Source organism: Schistocerca piceifrons, chromosome 8, assembly GCF_021461385.2.
Source record: "Schistocerca piceifrons isolate TAMUIC-IGC-003096 chromosome 8, iqSchPice1.1, whole genome shotgun sequence".
NCBI lineage: Eukaryota > Metazoa > Arthropoda > Insecta > Orthoptera > Acrididae > Schistocerca > Schistocerca piceifrons.
Genome location: NC_060145.1, coordinates 199,181,196 through 199,201,161, shown reverse-complemented (window position 1 = coordinate 199,201,161; position 19,966 = coordinate 199,181,196). Strand labels below are relative to the sequence as shown.

Genomic DNA, 19,966 nt, shown 5'->3' with positions numbered 1-19,966 from the left:
AATTTCAGTTTCTCACTAACTTCACATCCTTTCTTCCAACTGCAGAGGGCATTACACAGTATTAGAAGGCTATCATCTCAAGTAGTGTGGACATAAGGTAATGTTTAGGTATCTACAAAGCATTCAAGTTTTCACTGAGATCAAATTCTTCTACTCTTTGTGTAACACACACTGAGTCACTGGATTACACACACCTTTCTGTTGACAAGCAGAACCGCCTTTCCTCAGGTGACAATGGTGACGCATCATTGTAGTATTTGGTGAATTTTTACCTTTACTCCTAAATTATTTACAGTCATTCTAGGCCTTAAAACACACAACTTCACTAAACAGTCACTATTTATGCAGTTGTCATCTTCTTCACAATTACTAATTACGTGGAAACGCTCAATATCTTGTTCCATTACGTAAGCAATGCTTGCCTTTTTAGAATGCAACTCATTAAGCAGAGTTGTGAAATTATGGGACAGAACTGCTAGCCAGTAACTTACTTACTGGGGTCAACATTTCAGTACTGCCGATAAATATATGTAAAAGTATATACACTATACTAGCTTTCAGAACTAACTGTTATTTCCTCAAAGAGCAGAGAGGGGTAGGTTGAGAAATGTTAAAAAGGAAGGCTAGGTCACTCACACCTCAGGATGAGAGGAAGAGGGAGACAGAAATGAGATATGGAACAATACTTGATACCTCTAATGGCAATAATGAGTGAAAGAGAGAGATTTTGTTTTTTCTTTCTACAGGTACCATAGACTTTGTGTAATTTCTTAACGTAAAAAACTCAAGAGTTCCTTCCTGTCTGGACAGAACACAGAAATTGATCCATCATATGTCCGTAGTTACACACGTATATATTTATTTTTGTTTCTTTCTTTCTCTCTCTCTCTCTCTCTCTCTCTCTCTCTCTCTCTCTCTCTCTCTCTCTCTCTCTTTTCCTGCAGGAATAAAGGACAGGAGGAGCCAACCAGTTGCAAAAAAGGTGGTTTTCGAATGACTTTGACCATGTTTTCAATGGATCCATACATGTCTTCTGCAGAAGTACAGCCAGCGTCACATTAGCAATTAACTCAGTAAAAGCTGCCTCCACGTGACATTTATCAGCAGTTGTCTGTATCTCAATATGTAAAAATTACAGTCCATAGAATCAAGGGTTGTCACATCAGTAGTAACAATCATATGAATAACAGACCATGTTAGTAGTAGCTACATACCTACTCATGAGATGGCATGTGGCTACTAACATATTCTGTTATTCTAAGTGATAGTTTTTCCTGATGTGACAAGCCCTTGATTCTAGTGGCCTTTATTTTCACATATGGACATACAGACCATTGCTGATAAATGTATATGGAGACAGCTTTTACTGAATGAATTGCTAATGTGAAACTGTTTGTCCTTCTGAAGAAGACAGGTATAGATCTGCCAAAAACTTGGTCAAGGTCATTTGAAAACCATTTTTTGCAACTGGTTGGCAGTCCTTTATTCCAGCTATTCTGTAACCATTGCTGTAGTGCAGTTGTGTTCAAAATATTGTTTCTCTTTCTCAGTAATGCAAACTCCTGTAACTGATCTCACTGCTAGGCTAAATTCATAGAATCAGTTGGTGGTTGCTTGACTTATGGTGTATTTCATGAAAATGAAAATCCCGTGTGAATATCAGCACCATTTCAAAATCTTAAACATGGCTGAGAAACAGCAACTGTGTAATTCAGAATAGATTGAAAAATCAGCCAACCAGTTGCAAATAAAGGTTTATTATCATTTGACCATGGTTTCCATATTTGTAAAAATATCTTCTTCAGAAGTTTTGGCCCTAAAAATGTGTACACCAGTTACAAATTAATTTTTTTAAACATAATAAAATATCAGTAGAAAAATATTTGTGAAGTAAATGCAGTCACTTATTACATCACATGATGCAATAGGTGTCACAAGACAAAATATTTGTGACAGTTACATGTACATTATATCAGAGACTAAGGCCAACTGTTACAAATATACAGACTCAGGTGACCAGGAAAAACTGGGCTACAGAGGTCACTAAATACATGCGCGTAAGAACCGCTCCTTGGTTGTGTTGAACAACAGCATTTTATTGTAAAGCAGGTACGGAAATTCCTCTACAAGACTATTAAAAATATAAAAATGTACAGATGTACATTCCGAATAAAATTATTAATACATTTCCTGACAGAGTTATATTGCACAAAAATTCAGCATGCAGAAGGTGGAGTTCTGTTTACAAAAGATCAATGTTACAAATGCACTGGGGAAAGAAGAACAAACAAAAGTTAAGTTAAAACAACTTCACTATAGGAAAAAATGTGATATATTTATATTTATACATTATGTAATACATTTATATTTAATGTAAACCTCTAAATTGTAGCATTTGTTAGTGACCTTCTATAAGAAATTGTCATATTGCTTAAATGTAAAATTACGCTACTTAACAGCAGGAAGACGCAGTGCTTACACACATGTATATAGCGCCTACTGTGTCCCATTCTTCTCATAAGTTAAGCTTCTGCAGTGTTAAGTGGAAGTTTTTTTCCTATAGTGAGGTGGTTTTAGCTTATATTTGCTCTTCTTTCCCCATTGCATTTGTGACAGTGATCTTTTGTAAACAGAACTCTATGTTCAGCAGGCTGAATTTTTGTACAATATTACTCTGTCAGCAAATGTAGTGATAATTTTATATGGAATGTATATCTGTAAATTTTTATATTTTTAATAGCCTTGTAAATTTTTATATTTTTAATAGCCTTGTAGAGGAATTTTCACACTTACTTTATTATAAAATGCTGTTTTGTTCAATACAACCAAGGCATGGTTCTTATGCGCATGTATTTAGCGCCCTCTGCAGCCCAATTTTTACGTATCGCCTGAGTTTGTATATTTGTAGCAATTGCCCTTAGTCTCTGACATAAGGTACATGTAACTTACACAAATATTTTACCTTGTGATACTTGTTGCATCATGTGATGTAATATGTGAGTACGTTAACTGCACAAATATTTTTCTGTTGATATTTCATTATGTTAAAAAAAAATAATTTGTAACTGGTGTATACATTTTTAGGGCCAATACTTCTGAAGAAGATATTTTTACAAATATCAAAACTGTGGTAAAGGGATAATAAACCTTTATTTACAACTGGTTGGCCTATTCTTCAATCTATTATTATCAGCACCATGTTCTCAACATTGAAATGCAAACTAAAATTATAAAATTTATAATTTCAATTACTGTTTTTCTTGTGTGATGAATACCTCTACATTGAACACTGTAAAATACAAGGAAGGGAAAAAATAGAAGGTAGTCTCAAGTAACTCACTTTATGCATTGAAGAAAAATACTGTTGCATATGCTGAGGGTTTTGAAATATGAAATCACAGTGGAAACCAATTTTCTGTGCAGAATATGAATGCGTGGTTAATTTTTTCCTAACTGGAGATGAGGTGACACTACAATTCCAATGTTCAAGAAAATAATTCTCTAGCAGGCTACAGATTTAAGAGAATTTCAAGTCTACTGAATCTGCCCAATGGGAAAGTATGTGGAGTAATTAAAATAATGTCACTTCCAACCAATATAAAATGGACAGTTGGCCTCTGGAGATCATGGTTGGTTACCTGAAATCACATGAAGTACTGCCATTCAGTGAATGTACAAGTCCCTGTTCTTGTTGAATGAACGGAATGCAGGCAGGAAGAAACAAATTGATTTTCCTCTTGCTACTTGTGCTGTTGTCCACCCCCGGTAGCTGAGTGGTCAGCGCGCCAGAATGTTAATCCTGAGGGCCCAGGTTCGATTCCCAACTGGGTTGGAGATTTTCTCCTCTTGGGGACTGGGTGTTGTGCTGTCCTAATCATCATCCTTTCATCCCCGTCGATGCACAAGTTGTCGAAGTGGCGTCAAATCAAAAGACTTGCACCCGGTGAACGGTCTACCTGACGGGAGGCCCTAGTCACACAACATTTACATTTACTTCTGCTGTACTGTTTATTATTATGTTAATTGGGTCATCATCTGTAGTTGCCATTTGTTGAGTGTTTCCCAGTTGTTCCGTGAACTTCAGCCAATCAGATACATGTTTTATAATATCTCACACACTCAGAAGTCATTATTCTCTTGTTGCCACCCTCCTTTAGAAAATACCAAAAGGAGTCTGTGGGTGAGTACTAGGTCATCACCAACTATGCAGATGTAAAGATCAAATATGCTTAATGGCAATTTATTCTGGCAGAGACTAGAACATTTCAGAAATCAACGGGAAAGTGACCAAGAATCACTATTAGACCACAGCCTTGGGATTTACCCAGCCCATGCAACTGTCAAGTCACTGTTGATGAGGGAGTGCATTTAGATATGAGTATGTCTCCATCAATTCTGAGCCACCCTCAGTCTCAGAAGTGTCCGTCCATGACATGCATAGAACTCTGAAAAGTAGCTTATATTCATAGATGGGCTCCATTTCCCCATTGGAAATTCATCATTTGTAGTCTCTCTTGGGTCATTTCATGTCAAATTAACACAGAAAAAGACCATTTTCTACCTCACTGTCTCGGATTGTCTTGAAAATTTGCACAGGTGTACTGTCGGTATAGACTTAGAAATTGTACTGAGATAAGTCAACTTGTTTCTGAATTACAGAGCTGAAAAGTTACCATAAATGGGCCTAAAGACAGGGAATGGCAGTTTTAGAATTGCTGGAGAAGCTTTCCTAATTGAGTTGCAGACCTGGGATATGCACCATTTCACAATATTTTTCTCCCCCTTTCTTATGGTATACAATAATATATAGCTTAATATAAGAAAATCAACAATTTGGAAAAAATAGATTGCTACTTACCTTAAAGAAGACTCGTCAAGTTGCAGACAGGCATGATTAAAAGACACTCTCCAATAGTTTTGGCTACAGCTTTTGTCAGTAAAGAGGACACACACACACACACACACACACACACACACACACACACACCATGCAGACATGACTGCCATCTCCAGCATCACAGGCCGGAATGCAACATCACGTGGGATGCAAGCAGCAATCTGGAGGGGGTAGAGAAGGGGAAGGGGAAGAGATATTAGTGGACAGGTGTAGAGAGAGAGAGAGAGAGAGACAAACGCTGTCTGGTGGAGTGTACAGGGACTGGAATGCTGACGGGCGCACTGTTGGGAGATTGTGGGACAGAGAGGTGGGGAAAAAGAACAAAAAAGGAGAGGAGAAGGGAAAGACAGGCGGATAGGTTGGCAAATGGCTGCAAATAAACATGGTGGGAGACGAGATCGGGTAGGAGATGACAGGACAGAAGGGTTGGAAACTGTTGGATGGAGTGTGTGGGGACAGTATGTTACTGTAGGTTGAGGCCGGGATAATTATGTGCTGTGGCAAAAAAATGCTTCTCTGCCTATACTTTAAAATCTTCCTCAAGGAATCAGAGGTGTGTTCTTTTTGTTTTTGTATCGGGTGGCAGATCCATCTGAAAAATATAACAACTTTTTTGGAAGGGTTTTGAAATTCGGGTTTCAGAAAAGTTTTGAGTTTTTTCTAGTATATACAGTAACTGTGTTGTGCTCTAGTGAATAAGAAACTTAACTAAAATGTTCATCTATGTTTTCCTCTTTGAAATATATAACAAAGGGATGGATTGTGACCTGTTGACTTGTCCAGTGGTAACTCTTGAGCTTCATCTTGTAGAACTATGCTGTAATTTTCAGAAAAATCACATGTGACAATGAATTCTGATTCTTTCAGATTTTCTTTTGTGCAATTAAGAAAATATCCCTGCTTCTTGTCAATGAAGTGATGTTGAACAAAGAGGACAACTTGGAGCAGAATAAATCAATAAACTTCTGTGAACTTTCTCCAAAGTCTCTAGATTACAGTGGTCAACTGAAACCCACTGGTGAAAGTGTACTTTTTCAGTTGAATTTTCAGCGAAGGATTCTTCCAAAAACACATTTCCCAATGTTGAAATCGATAGACAATGTGTTACCAAACACTTTTGTGAGGCATTGCTTATAATTTTGAATTTTACTTTTTGTTACAGGTCTTAATTTAGTGTTGTCTAGCTTAGTTTTATGCTTTGGTGATTTGTGCACACACAAACAGCATTTGTATCACTTCAGCTAACATACAATGTTTAGGTCTCAGTTCAGCAAATTTAGATACAGCTATTTTTATGCTGGAACTCTTGTCTTTAAAATTTTTGTATGCTTCTTTAAGATTACACAAAATGAGTCTTCAAAATCTTTGATTTACTTCCATCTGATTAAGTAACTATCACACAGTGTTTAATACCTTGCATTGCCCTACTAACTACGCCATCTTCATAAATGAACATATAATTCCCACTGTGTCTATTGGCAGGCTTTTTCATGGTTTTAAATTTGTATTGTCCAAAAAGCATTTTTTTCTTTAAGAACTCTTTTTGACTGTCCAGTCATGTAGTTCGGCACATTAACTTCACACATTATCTTCATAATGCTCCAATTACCTGGTAAATGTGTTAGAATATAACTTCACATTTCTCAACATCACTATCGCTATTTGATGACAAACTTTCAGCAGAAGCAGAAAAAAGATTTGTGTTTCATTGTTGTGGAAACTTTTCTTACTTTTAGTGTGCAATACTTTTGTATTTCATTTTTCTCTTAGCAACGGGAGACTTGCCCATTCAAGCGATGCATTAAGTGACTGAACAACCTCTGAATTAGTAATAAATTCTGTGTCATTGTGCAATAATGTTTCTGAGTGAAAATAATCATCTTCAACATTTTTGCCTCGTAGGGACTGCGCAATTTTTAATATAATAATTTCCTCCCTACATTTATCACAGATTTTAAGATACAGTTCAGGTAGCCATGGTGTGACATTTCTGACCTTTCTGCTGTTTCTTCACTAAGTTTTCTGTAACAGATTGCAACAGTGTATTCTTAATGTTTCTGTTTCCATCTTGTGGGACAATGTGTCAGTTTGCACGTTCAGGGGGGGGGGGGGGGGGGGCACCACTTAAATGCAGTGTTAAAGTAGAAAATCACATGTTAAAAATTAGCCAGTAACTTTTACATTTTTATGATTGATTTTGAGTCAGTTTATAGCTTCCAATAACATCTTGTTTTACTAAAGCAGTAAGTATTTGGTCTTAACAGTAAGTAATCTTTAATACCAGTTCACAAGTATTTAACTTACATTTATCAGGCAGAACATTATTGATATAAACCCATTCAGGTGATAGCAGCATCACCTGGTGTGGAAAGACTGTTAGACACACACACGGTGCATCTAGTACAGGGTGCGGCATGGGAACTTCCCTATTTAAATAAATCATAAATCAGGAAGTATTAGAGACATCAATTTTATTCTTTTTTCTTTACAAAGAGTAACACCTAAATTTTTGTTCCATTAAGTTTTGAAAATGATATCTTGAAGGTGGCCTCCGTTCTTGTTCAGCGCATTTGGAGAGTCGAAATCAGAAGCTTCGGTCCACTTTTTCCTATATGTATATGTCGATGTTGGCAATAGCAACACAAATATTGTTCCATAGCTCAGCCTGGGTCTGCAGATGATTGGTATACACCAAGGATTTGAGATAGCCCCGTCAGAAAAAGTCACATTGTGCTAAATCTGGCGAGTGTACAGGCCACTGGAGATCGCTCCTCAAACAGCTGAGACGATCTTGCGCTACCTGGCAATCGATGTTCGTACCGTGTGAGCTGTGGTAACATCTTGTTGGAACCAGACCTCATCCACATCCATTTCTTGAAGTTATGGAAGAAAAAGCTGTTCAGTCATCTGAACATAACACTCAGAAGTGACCATGACTGCCTTATCGTTCTCTTCGAAAAACAAAGGTCCAATAATGCCGACTTAAGATAGTGCACACCATACAGTCACACATTCTGTATGCAGGGGCTACTCATGAAGTTCTCGGGGATTCGTGCCACTCCAATAACACATATTTTGTGTATTCACGCAGCCAGGCGTTCTGGTGGTTCTTGAAGGTCCTGGTTTCTTTTTCTGCGTACTTCCAGTATCCATAAAGGTGTCTAGACACATAAAAATTGATTTCCCATCAGGAACACGACCTGCAGGTGAGATGTTGAATTGTTTCCTGAATGCACGCTGAGTTCTGATGACCTAATGTCCATTCGAAAAGCAGACCAAAGTGGCAAATGTGCGCTCCCCTCTTGCCCACTGCATGATCGCTAATAAATTAACCTTTAAAAAAGGTTAAGTCTCGCTCTTTTGATTGCACTGAAACCCGCGCAACAATGAGTAACAGTCGCCGTGTGCTGTGCGTTTCAAAAAGGAAGTTCCTGTGCCGCACGCTGTGTCAGTGAGCGTGCTGTCTGTGTGTAGAATTGGAAAGAGACACGATCTGTCTTAGTTTGGCCGAGAGCAAATTGTGATGGCCCCGAGGCTTGGCATGAGCATTTCGCAAACTACACGACTTGTCAGATGTTCGAGGAGTGCTGTGATGAGTGTCTTCAATACATGGTGAAATCAGGGTGGAACCACATCCAGACATCGTGGGGATTGGGTGGCCACCCTTTATTACAGATGTTGGACATTGTTGGCTGTGCAGACTGGTAAAACAGGACAGGCAGCAAACTCTGGTGGAACTGACATCAGACGTTAATGCTGGGCAGAGTACAAGTGTGTGAACACACAATGCACTGAACCCTCATAGCAGTGGGCCTGCACAGCCAACAACCCCTCCATGTGCCAGTGTTAACACCACGACATCAGCAACTATGACTGAAATGGTCACGTGACCATTGGTACTGGACATTGATGCAGTGACAGAGCATTGCCTGGTCTGATGAATCCTGACATCTTTTTCATCATGCCAATGGGATGTCGCTAATCCACTGACTCCCAGGGGAAAGCTCCTTGACACCTATACTGTGGGAGGGAGACAGCTGGCAGTGGCTCCTTTATGCTCAGACAGCTGGTGGCAGCTCCTTTTTGCTCTGGGGAACTTTCACATGGGCGTCCATGGGTCCAGTAGAGTTCATGCAAGACACCAAGGTGGCTAAGGAGTATCAAACACTGGCTGCAGACCTCGTACACCCCTTCATGACAATCCTGTTTCCCAATGGCAGCGGCATTTTTCAACAAGATACTGCGCCACATTACAAGGCCAGGAGTATTATTGTGATGAGGTGGTTCAAGGAACACAGTGGCGATTTCCAATTGATGTGCTGCCCCCCACCCCCCAACTCGCCAGATCTGAACCTTTTTAAACATATCTGGGATGTGATTGAACATGGTGTCAGAGCTCATCGCCCCCTTCCCTGGAATTTATGGGAACTAGGCAACTTGTGTGTGAAGATTGGTGCCAACTTCCTCCAGTGACCTACCAAGGCCTCATTGCTTCCGTGCCATGACGCATCACTGCTGTTACCCATGCCAAAGGTGGACATACTGGCTGTTAGATAGATGGTCATAATATTCTGGCTGATCAGTGTGTTACATGCATCCAACTCGGAATACATACACTCAAGAACATGGGTACACAGATGAATTGTTGGAAGTAGAGCTTCACTCTTCTTCTTCCTTCCTCTTTTTTTTATGAAGAAATTGTCATCCTAAATATATATTTTGGCCTGGGATTTACAACAATATTAGCTACACATAGAATAAATTTTGTAATTTTAAAATAAGTATTTTTTGAGAAAATTAAAGTAAGAAAATTAAATTAACCTATGTATCATTGTGTACCATAGGAAAGGAGGAGAGAAATAATGTTAAATGGTATTTGTTCAAGGTCTGTAGCTCAAGTAGGAAAGCTTCTACAGCAATTCTAAAAACTGCTGTTCCCTGTTTTTGGGCCCATTTATGATAACTTTACAGCTCTGTAATTCAGAAACAAGTTTGACATATCTCGGTAAAATTTCATATTTTCCAAGGCTATATCAATAGTACAACTGTGCCAAGTTTCAGGAAAATCTGAGATGGTGAGGTATAGACCCTGTGTTGATTTGACAGGAAACAATCCTCTTACAGATTACAGCAATTACATTTGTGTTTACATTGGTAGTTGTTACAAAATCCTTACAATAAGTGTTTTCTGTTTTGTAACAGATTGCTCTTTGTTTCCTTGTAATCCTGTATGTGCTCTCCTAGACCTATTTTAAGGTATAAGAAGTCGTGAATATAATGGCAGCTCAACTTTTTCTGTGCAGGTTGAAGTACCACCTATGCTGGAGCATTTATGTTTCCCTGATGCTCTTGAGTGGCCCCCAGCACCAGCCTCTCAGAATGAGGATCAGATGTACTCTTTGGTTATTACAGCAGAGGATGGATCAAGAACATTTGGCTACTGTCGACGTGTCATGCCAGAGGGAGCACCAATCTGTCTTCCACTTGCGTACTGCCTCCTCAGCACACACAGAGCACGTGGCTTCTTCTCTAAGGTGATTAATGCCATAGTAAATTATTACGAATTTTACTGTAGCACTATGTGGTATCTTTGTCACTGTTTCTGTCTTTAACATTTTTTACTATGTAACAGATATTATTTATTACTAACAAAGAGAGGTCCCAGGGAGTGGGATAGCATTTGTGAAACCACCTATGTGGTGATGTGGGTTAACCCTGTCATGGATAAAATTCATTTTTTACAGATTTTTAAAATATTTAGGTGATAACAGTTTCTTTTCAGTCCCATTATTATATTTTCACCACCAAAATATTTTTTAAGTTCTCCATTTTTTCACAACAGGAAGTGGGACACACATGTCCCATGAACCAGCACAAGATACCTTTTCTGCTGACTGACTGATTTTGTAATTTTATTGTTTTTAGCCATAAACAGGATTTTGCAGAGAATAAAATAACTACAAAATATACATGCATGTAATCTTTTTATTTGTGTAGAGCCAGTGTAAAAAATATTCATTACATTTCAGTTTTCATGATACATGATCAATACTTACAAAACTTTACATGCCATGAAACTTGGAAAAACATGGTGTGGCACAGAGTGGTACCCCACAAACAGTGCAAACAACTTTTGTTCTCTTCTCTTTAGAGTTTGTGCTGCAGAATGTGCATCGAATCCTAGTGCCACTGTCTTTCGGTACATGTTTACCTACGTTCACGAGCCGGACGTCATCTGGCACACTAGAGACTCCTCTCTTTGCTGGGAAGAAAGTGGGCATTGATCCCCTCTTCCTATTTCAAACCGTTAAATAACTTTACAAATAATGTCTGCTGGGACACATGTGTCCCACTAATTTTATTTTGATTATAAGATAGTACAGTCGCTGAGAAGTACATTCCACACTGTATTTGTACTAAAAGATGATTATTAAGTTAATAATAAGATGAATTACTTACGTCAGACATCGCTGGAAAGTGAGAAATGATGAAAACTGAAGAATGACACAAATAAGTGGCATTGTAGCGGCCATATATACACGCCAGTCAACAAAAGTAGTCACCGCTTCTCTATTGCCTTTGCAGTGCAGTCCCGATTTTTTTCTTAGGTTCAGTACAGTCGTCCCTAGATGGCAGCACCGTGCAGAGCTGGGTAACATATATCCCGACACTCGAACTGGCACTCAAAGTTAGTGGGATATATATGACCCATCAACCACGAAAGGGTTAAGGTCTCAGGTATCACAACCTGTGGCAAATTTAACTTGGTGGGCCCCTGTAACTGATGAAAAAAAATCGGAATTTCATGTGATATTCTAGTGCCCTACAATGATGAAAATACACAGAGCAGTGTTGTGGCATTGTGATTTAAGTTAGATACCTGATGTACAGAATGTTGTGAGTTCGAATTTTGTCAGGTGCTTTAAAATTTATTGTCCTCCAAGCTTTATTGAAATGCCTTTGATCATTATTTTTATTCAGTTAACTGGTTAAAATGTAATTTTGGCTGTGAAATTGTGTCAGAAATGTATTTATCATTACAAGGTGTATATTTTTTTGGATTTTAAACATTGTACAAACATTTATAGACAAAGACTTAGTCATTATACTAACATTTAAAACATGAATTCTTGTTATGCTATGGACAAAATAACACAGATGATTTAAATGATAGGAGGGATTATAAATAAATAAAAAATCAAGCAACGTGAGGAATAGAAATAATGAATCCTGTGACATGGATTGTCAGACAATTGGCAGAGGCCTTCCGCCAGGTAGTCAATGCAATTCATAACGACACTGGTGAAACCTTTGTCTGCAGGTCGGTTGATTTTGGTGAGGATCTGTTTTGAGGCTGTGTATAGTTGTCCTTTCTTAAGACGTAATGGCGAAAAAAATTTTTATCTCTTGAGTGTCAAACTGCTAAGAAAAGGAGTTCCGTGGAAAAATTCCATTTCATGTGCACGTGATAATGCAGATACAACAGTGGGACATAAAATAGGAGTTTCTGCTTTTTTGAAGAAAGTTCAACCACATATAAGAATTCAGTCTTGTTCCTGCTACCTGCTTCATTTAGCTGCACATAAAGTGCAAAAATCCTACAATATTTTGATGTTGAAGAATTTGTAATGGACTTTCTCCAAAAGAGTTTGAAAAGAGAGCCTACTTTTAAACTTTGTCAAAATATATATGACACTAAACCCCATAAAGTACCAAAGTGTATTTGTACAAGGTGGCTCTCTCTGCTCCAATCAGTAGAAATGATAATTGAACAGTGACTCTTGTAAAATTTTTCAACAGGAAGCTTCGAAAAGTGTGAACAATTCCCACTTATCTAGAGTGCTCCGTATTATAGATGATACTGTAACTAAGCTGTATCATCTTTTCTAGACTAAATCCTCTTTGTTGTTCACCAAAGCAAATTTATTCCTTCGGAAGGAAGGTCCAGTAATCCACAGACTTCATAGTATCCTAAATAACTTATTTACAGATTTGATTGAGAGATTTATTAATCCTTCTGCAGTACCTACTTCTGGTAGTCTGCTGCAATTGAACTTTCAAAAAGAATTAATTAATTAATTAAATATCACAAAGGGGATGAAGATATTGTCATTGATGCAAACACTAGAAGCTACATTCTTCATACCAAGCTTGAAAAATCTGTTGTTACAAAATTTTATGATGTCAGAAGATTTTTCACCAACTCATATGTGTACATCAAAGGAAAATTCTCTCTGCGCAATGACTTCTTAATAATCTTAGAAGTTACGGGTATTGGACCTAGAAAAAGAAAATCTTTATCATAGTTGTAAATCTGAGTGAGCTATTTCCTGATGTGCTAAGTAACTGCAAAAAACACATATTAGAATTGGAGTTTTCAAGATACCTGTTTGATGAGTTTGGGATGGGGGAAGAAGAGAGCTGATACTGCTTGGTACAAGGTATCTGCTACGTGTGATGCATCAGGCATTAAAAAGTATCCATCACTGAGCAAGCTTATGCTTGCATTACTGCTTATTCCTCATAGTAGTGCTGCCTGTGAGAGAGTTTTTAGTGTTGTTAAGAAACTGTACAGCACTGAATTTCAATCTAGTATCAATACAGAAACCTTGAGTGCTTTGTTTATCAGTAAAATGAACCATTTATCTTCAGAAAGAGCGTGTTACCAAATTAATTTTTCAAAGAATCAGGTTTAGGCTGTGAAGAGTGCAACAAGATTTATCATTCAAGAGAAAGTTATCTTGTCAGCTGTGAAGACTCTGTATTATACAAGTAGAGGTAGATCCAGGAAGAAGAAGCTGTGGATAGAAAGACTTGTAAATATTTTTGTATAAAACACAGAAGATAGGCTTCTCCTTTCATGATGTAAGTGGATTTTGTTTACATGTTTTACTTTCCTTTTAATTAATAATTTGAAAGATGTGTTTGTGATGATTTTGTAGTATTTTTAAATTAGAGAAATGTTTCTAAAACACCCTTATGTTCTAACTTTTTCTGTTTAACCTGATTTTTTTTCATTTACAGTGGTTTTAATTGCTGGAAAATCTTCTTCATTTAGGACCAGTAAGTGTCTGAAATTCAGAGTTTAAAGGCTTAAAACACAGTTATAATTTTAAAATTTTCCTACTAAATCACTCCTAACAAATACCGAGATGGTTTCTTCAAAAGAGTACGGCTGTTTCCTGATCTCCTTCCCCATCCTGGATACAATCCAAGCTTTGGCTCTGTCTCTAAATGACCTTTATTTCGATGGGACTTTAAAATCTAAGCGCCCCCCCCCCCCCCCCCCCCCACACACACACACACACACTAAAATTTTCCTAGCGAGTTCCCATGAGCCTGCTTCCATATTTGCCATTTGATTACTGACAGCCACTTCTCAAGGTTGGCAGCTTTGTGCTCTCAGTAAAAGAATTTCGGCCCTCATTGACCAACACCTCCAACCAATTGCCCAATGTGTGGCATCCCACATCAAAGATACTAACCATTTCCTTCAAATACTCAACTACATCCCCAACCCTTTACCTCCTATATCCCTGCTTGACACAACTTCCTTATACACAAAAATCCCTTGTGCTCATATTCTTGCCGCTATTGAACTCTATCTTTCACAGGATCCTTCAGACTCCAAACCTACGTCCTCATTCCTCACACACCTTGTTAATTTTACTGTAATACACAACTACTCCCCCTTTGAAGATATGGTATAGAAACAAATCCACAGCACAGCCATGGGCACCCAAAAGGCACTCTCTTATGCCAATCTCTTTATGGGTCCTCTAGGGGAAGCCTTCACAGCCTCTCACAACTCCAAATCCCTGGTCTGGTTTAGCTTCATTGATGATACCTTTATGATCTGGACTCAGGGCCAAGACACTTCCTCATTCCTTCACAACTTCAATACCTTCTCTCCCATCTGCTTCACCTGGTCCTTTTGAACCTAGGATTCCAGTTTCCTGAATGTTGACCTCCTCCTCTCTGATGGTTCCATCCAGACGTCTGTCCACATTAAATGCAGCAACCACCAACATTACCTGTATTTTGACAACTGCCATCCCTTCCACACCAAAAAATCCATCCCTTACAGCCTGGTCACCTGGGGATGGCATATCTGCAGTGACAAGAACACCATTGCCCAGTATGCTGAAGGTCTCACAGTGGCCATCATAGTAGAAATGTGCCACCTCCCAGACCTAGTTCACAAAAAGATTTTTCATGCCACATTTCCACACACCCCCAATCCTCCCATCATCACTCCAAGAACCAGCTACAAAGGAGTGCCCCGTTCATTACCCAGTACCACCTGGGTGGAACAAATGAACCACATCCTTCGTCAAGGCTTTGATTATCTTTCATCATGATCTGAATTGAGAGATATCGTATCCAAGATTCTTTCCAGCCCTCCTAAAGTGCTGTCCGTCATGCACCCAACCTCCACAACTTCCTAGTCCATCCCTATGCTAATCCCAGTCCATTCCCACAGGACTCATATCCTTGTGGAAGAACTAGGTGAAAAACCTGCCTAATCCACCCACCTCGCATTTCCTATTCCATTCATGTCGCAGGCTAATCCTCCCCTCCCTCCCCCCTCTGAGGCTGGACCACTTGTGAAAGCAGTTGTATCATAAATGCCAGCTTTGCTGCAGTCATTGCACAACTTCTTATATTGATGTGACTACCAGCCAGCTGTCCAACATGATTAAGTGACACTGCCAAACTGTGACCGATGACGAAGCGGGGTGCCCTGTGGTGCAACATGCAGCTGAACATAATATACTTGGCTTCTGTGAAACCTAGGCCATCTGGATCCTCCCCTCCGCCACCAGATTTTTTGAACTGTGCAGATACGAGTTAGCCATACAACACATTCTTCGCTCCCAAAATTATCCCGGTCTCAGCCCACACCCGAGCACCCAACAGTTTCCGCCCTCTCTGTCCTATCATGGCCCAATTCATGGCCCATCACCCTCATTGTGTTCTAGTCTCTGCCAAGCACCCATCAGTCTTTTCCCCTGCGCGCGTACACACACACACACACACACACACACACACACACACACACACACACACACACACACAGCCTCTCAACACTGCACCTGACACAGCTTTGTCCTGTCACTTTCTAGACCCTGCTTGCTATGCCAGTCAGCACTCATCTCTTCCCCCACCCATACCCTGTGGTCATGTGTGTGTGATTTGTGCCTGTCTTCTTGTGTGCGTGTGAGCCTTTCTTTTCTGAGGACTGCTTTCTCCAAAAGCTCACTATGTAGTAGTCTTTTTGTTGTGCCTGTCTGCATCTCAAAGTGTCACCTTCACGGTGAGTAGCAATCTGTACTTTCCATAATTGTTTAGCCTATTTACATTCCATTCCTTATGCCCAGAAATGTTGGCAAGTTGTTTGAAAAAGTCTTCAGGGGTATAACAAACTACTACACTATAAAAAAAAAAAAAAAAAAATAAATAAAAAAAAAACCATTGTAAAGTATTAAAATAAGTGTTTGGGCAAAAACAATTTTCACTTTTTGTCTTTGCCTTCAACATTCAACCATCATCTGCTCAAATATATCATAGCACAGCAATTCATTTATTAGCATTATTTATGTCAACAAGCTGTCTATATGTCAAGTAATTTACAAAGTATTATAAATGTAGTCTGTCCCTGACAGGACACCAACAGTTTGAAATGACTCTCCTGTTTGCCTTGATTTAAACTTTCTCAGAATTTTGCTTCTTATTATGGTTGATGGTGTTTATCATTAAATTGTCCCCCTTCAGTTAAGGACACAGCATCCTTTTTCGGCCTCATAGTTTCTTCTTTTGTATATGTTTTACATTTTTGTACTCTATCACAGTTTGTGCAGAATACTTTCTAAGCAGTCTGCGAGTATTTTGAACAATATAACACCTTTGGTAATTATGAAAATGGTAATTAAAACTGATTATTTAAAATGCTTTTTCCAAATTAAGGTCCCATTTAATCCAATAATATACATGTGAAGGATACCAAATTTTTACCGTGTATGTATACCATATTGGCTGAGATGCTAGACCTATTTAATTCTGCACATTAAGTATATTTAACAAAATAAAAATAATTACATTGTATCATTTAATTTTTAGAATATTTTTGCTAATTAAAAATGTTATTTCTCTGTAATAAAATCAAACCTGCTGTAATGTTTAGGGCTACTAGATAGATATAGACAATTGCAAGTTACAGAAAAATGTAGTGCAGTGCTCTATAAACTTAAGGAAATGTGTGTACCTAATTTCTGAAAATTACAACTTGCAAGAAGTAGTGAATTAAGATTTGAGTAATATTAAAATGTGTCTCATAATATTTCTGAAGTGTTCAGCTTCAAGCTGCTTCTTGTCATATTTTTAATACTTATTACTCCATTGGTAACTGAATATACAATTGCTTAAAATAAATTATATCTGTCTATGGTAGAATTCTACATTTAAACCATCTAATGGGCTAAATTTGGGCGAGGGGGGGGTTTGTGATGTATAATTTCATAATCAGTTGTTGATCATCCAAGCAACTTCTTTGATAAAGGCACTGGCAAAATGTAAACAGTGTGATGGTGTAGATTGCCTGAAAGTAACTGAATGAGGAACTCTTACAGGAAGGGTTTAGGATCCACTAGAAACAGTATCACTGATAACTCAGAGATCTGAATCATCTCTGAAGACCTGGTGAACAGATTTTCTCTAAAGTGTGGACTGCTTTGTTTGTAAACTTAGTACCCCCTGTTTTTATACACTAATGAACACCTAAAATTACAAATAACTGTAGCACTCGGGCAACAAACTTCAGTAGGACATAAGCAACACACTTCAAACAAGCGGCAATAAACAGGAGCAAAGATGATCATTAACAGATTCTGGAAACTGTCACTGTTACCAAGGAGTGTACAGTTCTTTAGTGAAATACTAATGGTTTTCTGTAATTTAAGTAATGGGAGCATGGCAGCATACATAACCATGACTTTAAAATTTAGTGTGTAGTGATCATTTTTCATTCTATGCATTATAAAGTACATATCAGTGTAATCAGGAAAGACTATAAAATTTAATAAGATAATTAAAAAATTAAGAATTAAGAAAAGATACACTGCTACTTGCAAATAAGCAAAATTAATAGATCAGTTTTCCTCTCGTCCCTGCCCCACAACTTCCTGGCGCTGCACCTGTTGGCAGTGTAGTCCCTGCACACTCCACTCGACAGCACTCCTTTCTCTCCCACCCGTACATTGCTATCCCTTTCCCTTCCCTACCACCTCCAGATTGCTGCTTCCATCCCACATGATAGTTGCTTTCTGGCACTAGCTGCCAGAGTAGCCATCATGTGTGCATATGGTGTGCTTATTTGCGTGAATGAATGGTGTGTGTTTCTCTTTCTCTGACAAAAGTTGTGACCAAAAGCTGATGTTTAAGTGTCTTTAATTGTGCCTGTCTGCAGCTTAACGTGTCATCTTTATGGTAAGTAGCAGTCTTTCTTTTCGTACATTGTTGATATTCGTACCTGAAGTTTCCATTGTTTAATTTAAAAAGTTCATTTTTTCCAAGATTCAAAAGTACTCTGTGCCCTTAACAGAATGTATCTTCACATATCATCATCATCATCATCATCATCATTTAAGACTGATTATGCCTTTCTGCGTTCAGTCTGGAGCATAGCCCCCCTTATAAAATTCCTTCATGATCCCCTATTCAATGCGAACATTGGTGCCTCTTCTGATGTTAAACCTATTACTTCAAAATCATTCTTAACCGAATCCAGGTACCTTCTCCTTGGTCTGCCCCGACTCCTCTTACCCTCTACTGCTGAACCCATGAGTCTCTTGGGTAACCTTGCTTCTCCCATGCGTGTAACATGACCCCACCATCTAAGCCTGTTCGCCCTGACTGCTACATCTATAGAGTTCATTCCCAGTTTTTCTTTGATTTCCTCATTGTGGACACGCTCCTGCCATTGTTCCCATCTACTAGTACCTGCAATCATCCTAGCTACTTTCATATCCGTAACCTCAACCTTGTTGATAAGGTAACCTGAATCCACCCAGCTTTCGCTCCCATACAACAAAGTTGGTCGAAAGATTGAACGGTGCACAGATAACTTAGTCTTGGTACTGACTTCCTTCTTGCAGAAGAGAGTAGATAGTAGCTGAGCGCTCACTGCATTAGCTTTGCTACACCTCGCTTCCAGTTCTTTCACTATGTTGCCATCCTGTGAGAATATGCATCCTAAATACTTGAAACCGTCCACCTGTTCTAACTTTGTTCCTCCTATTTGGCACTCAACCGGTTTATATTTCTTTCCCACTGACATTACTTTCGTTTTGGAGATGCTAATCTTCATACCATAGTCCTTACATTTCTGATCTAGCTCTGAAATATTACTTTGCAAACTTTCAATCGAATCTGCCATCACAACTATGTCATCCGCATATGCAAGACTGCTTGTTTTGTGTTCACATATCTTAATCTCACCTAGCCAGTCTATTGTTTTCAACATATGATCCATAAATAATATGAACAACAGTGGAGACAGGTTGAAGCCTTGTCTCACCCCTGAAACTACTGTGAACCATGAACTCAATTTACCGCCAACTCTAACTGCTGCCTGACTATCCATGTAAAGACCTTTAATTGATTGCAAAAGTTTGCCTCCTATTCCATAATCTTGTAGAACAGACAATAACTTCCTCCTAGGAACCCAGTCATATGCCTTTTCTAGATCTATAAAGCATAGATACAATTCCCTGTTCCACTCATAACACTTCTCCATTATTTGCCGTAAGCTAAAGATCTGGTCATGACAACCTCTAAGAGGCCTAAACCCACACTGATTTTCATCCAATTGGTCCTCAACTAATACTCGCATTTTGCTTTCAACAATACCTGAGAAGATTTTACCCCCAATGCTGATTAAAGAGATACCTCTGTAGTTGTTACAATCTTTTCTGTTTCCATGTTTAAAAATTGGTGTGATTACTGCTTTTGTCCAGTCTGATGGAACCTGTCCCGACTCCCAGGCCATTTTAATTATCCTGTGTAGCCATT

General features: G+C 38.6%; 1 protein-coding gene across 1 annotated transcript in view; it reads left to right on the top strand.

Moving 5' to 3' along the window:
* LOC124711272 overlaps positions 1–19,966 on the top strand; it is a 139,327-nt gene that overhangs the window by 53,366 nt on the left and 65,995 nt on the right. Inside the window, exon 5 of the mRNA XM_047241256.1 lies at positions 10,201–10,431. Within this exon, the coding sequence (XP_047097212.1) occupies positions 10,201–10,431 (231 nt within the window). The remainder of the gene's footprint in view (positions 1–10,200; positions 10,432–19,966) is intronic.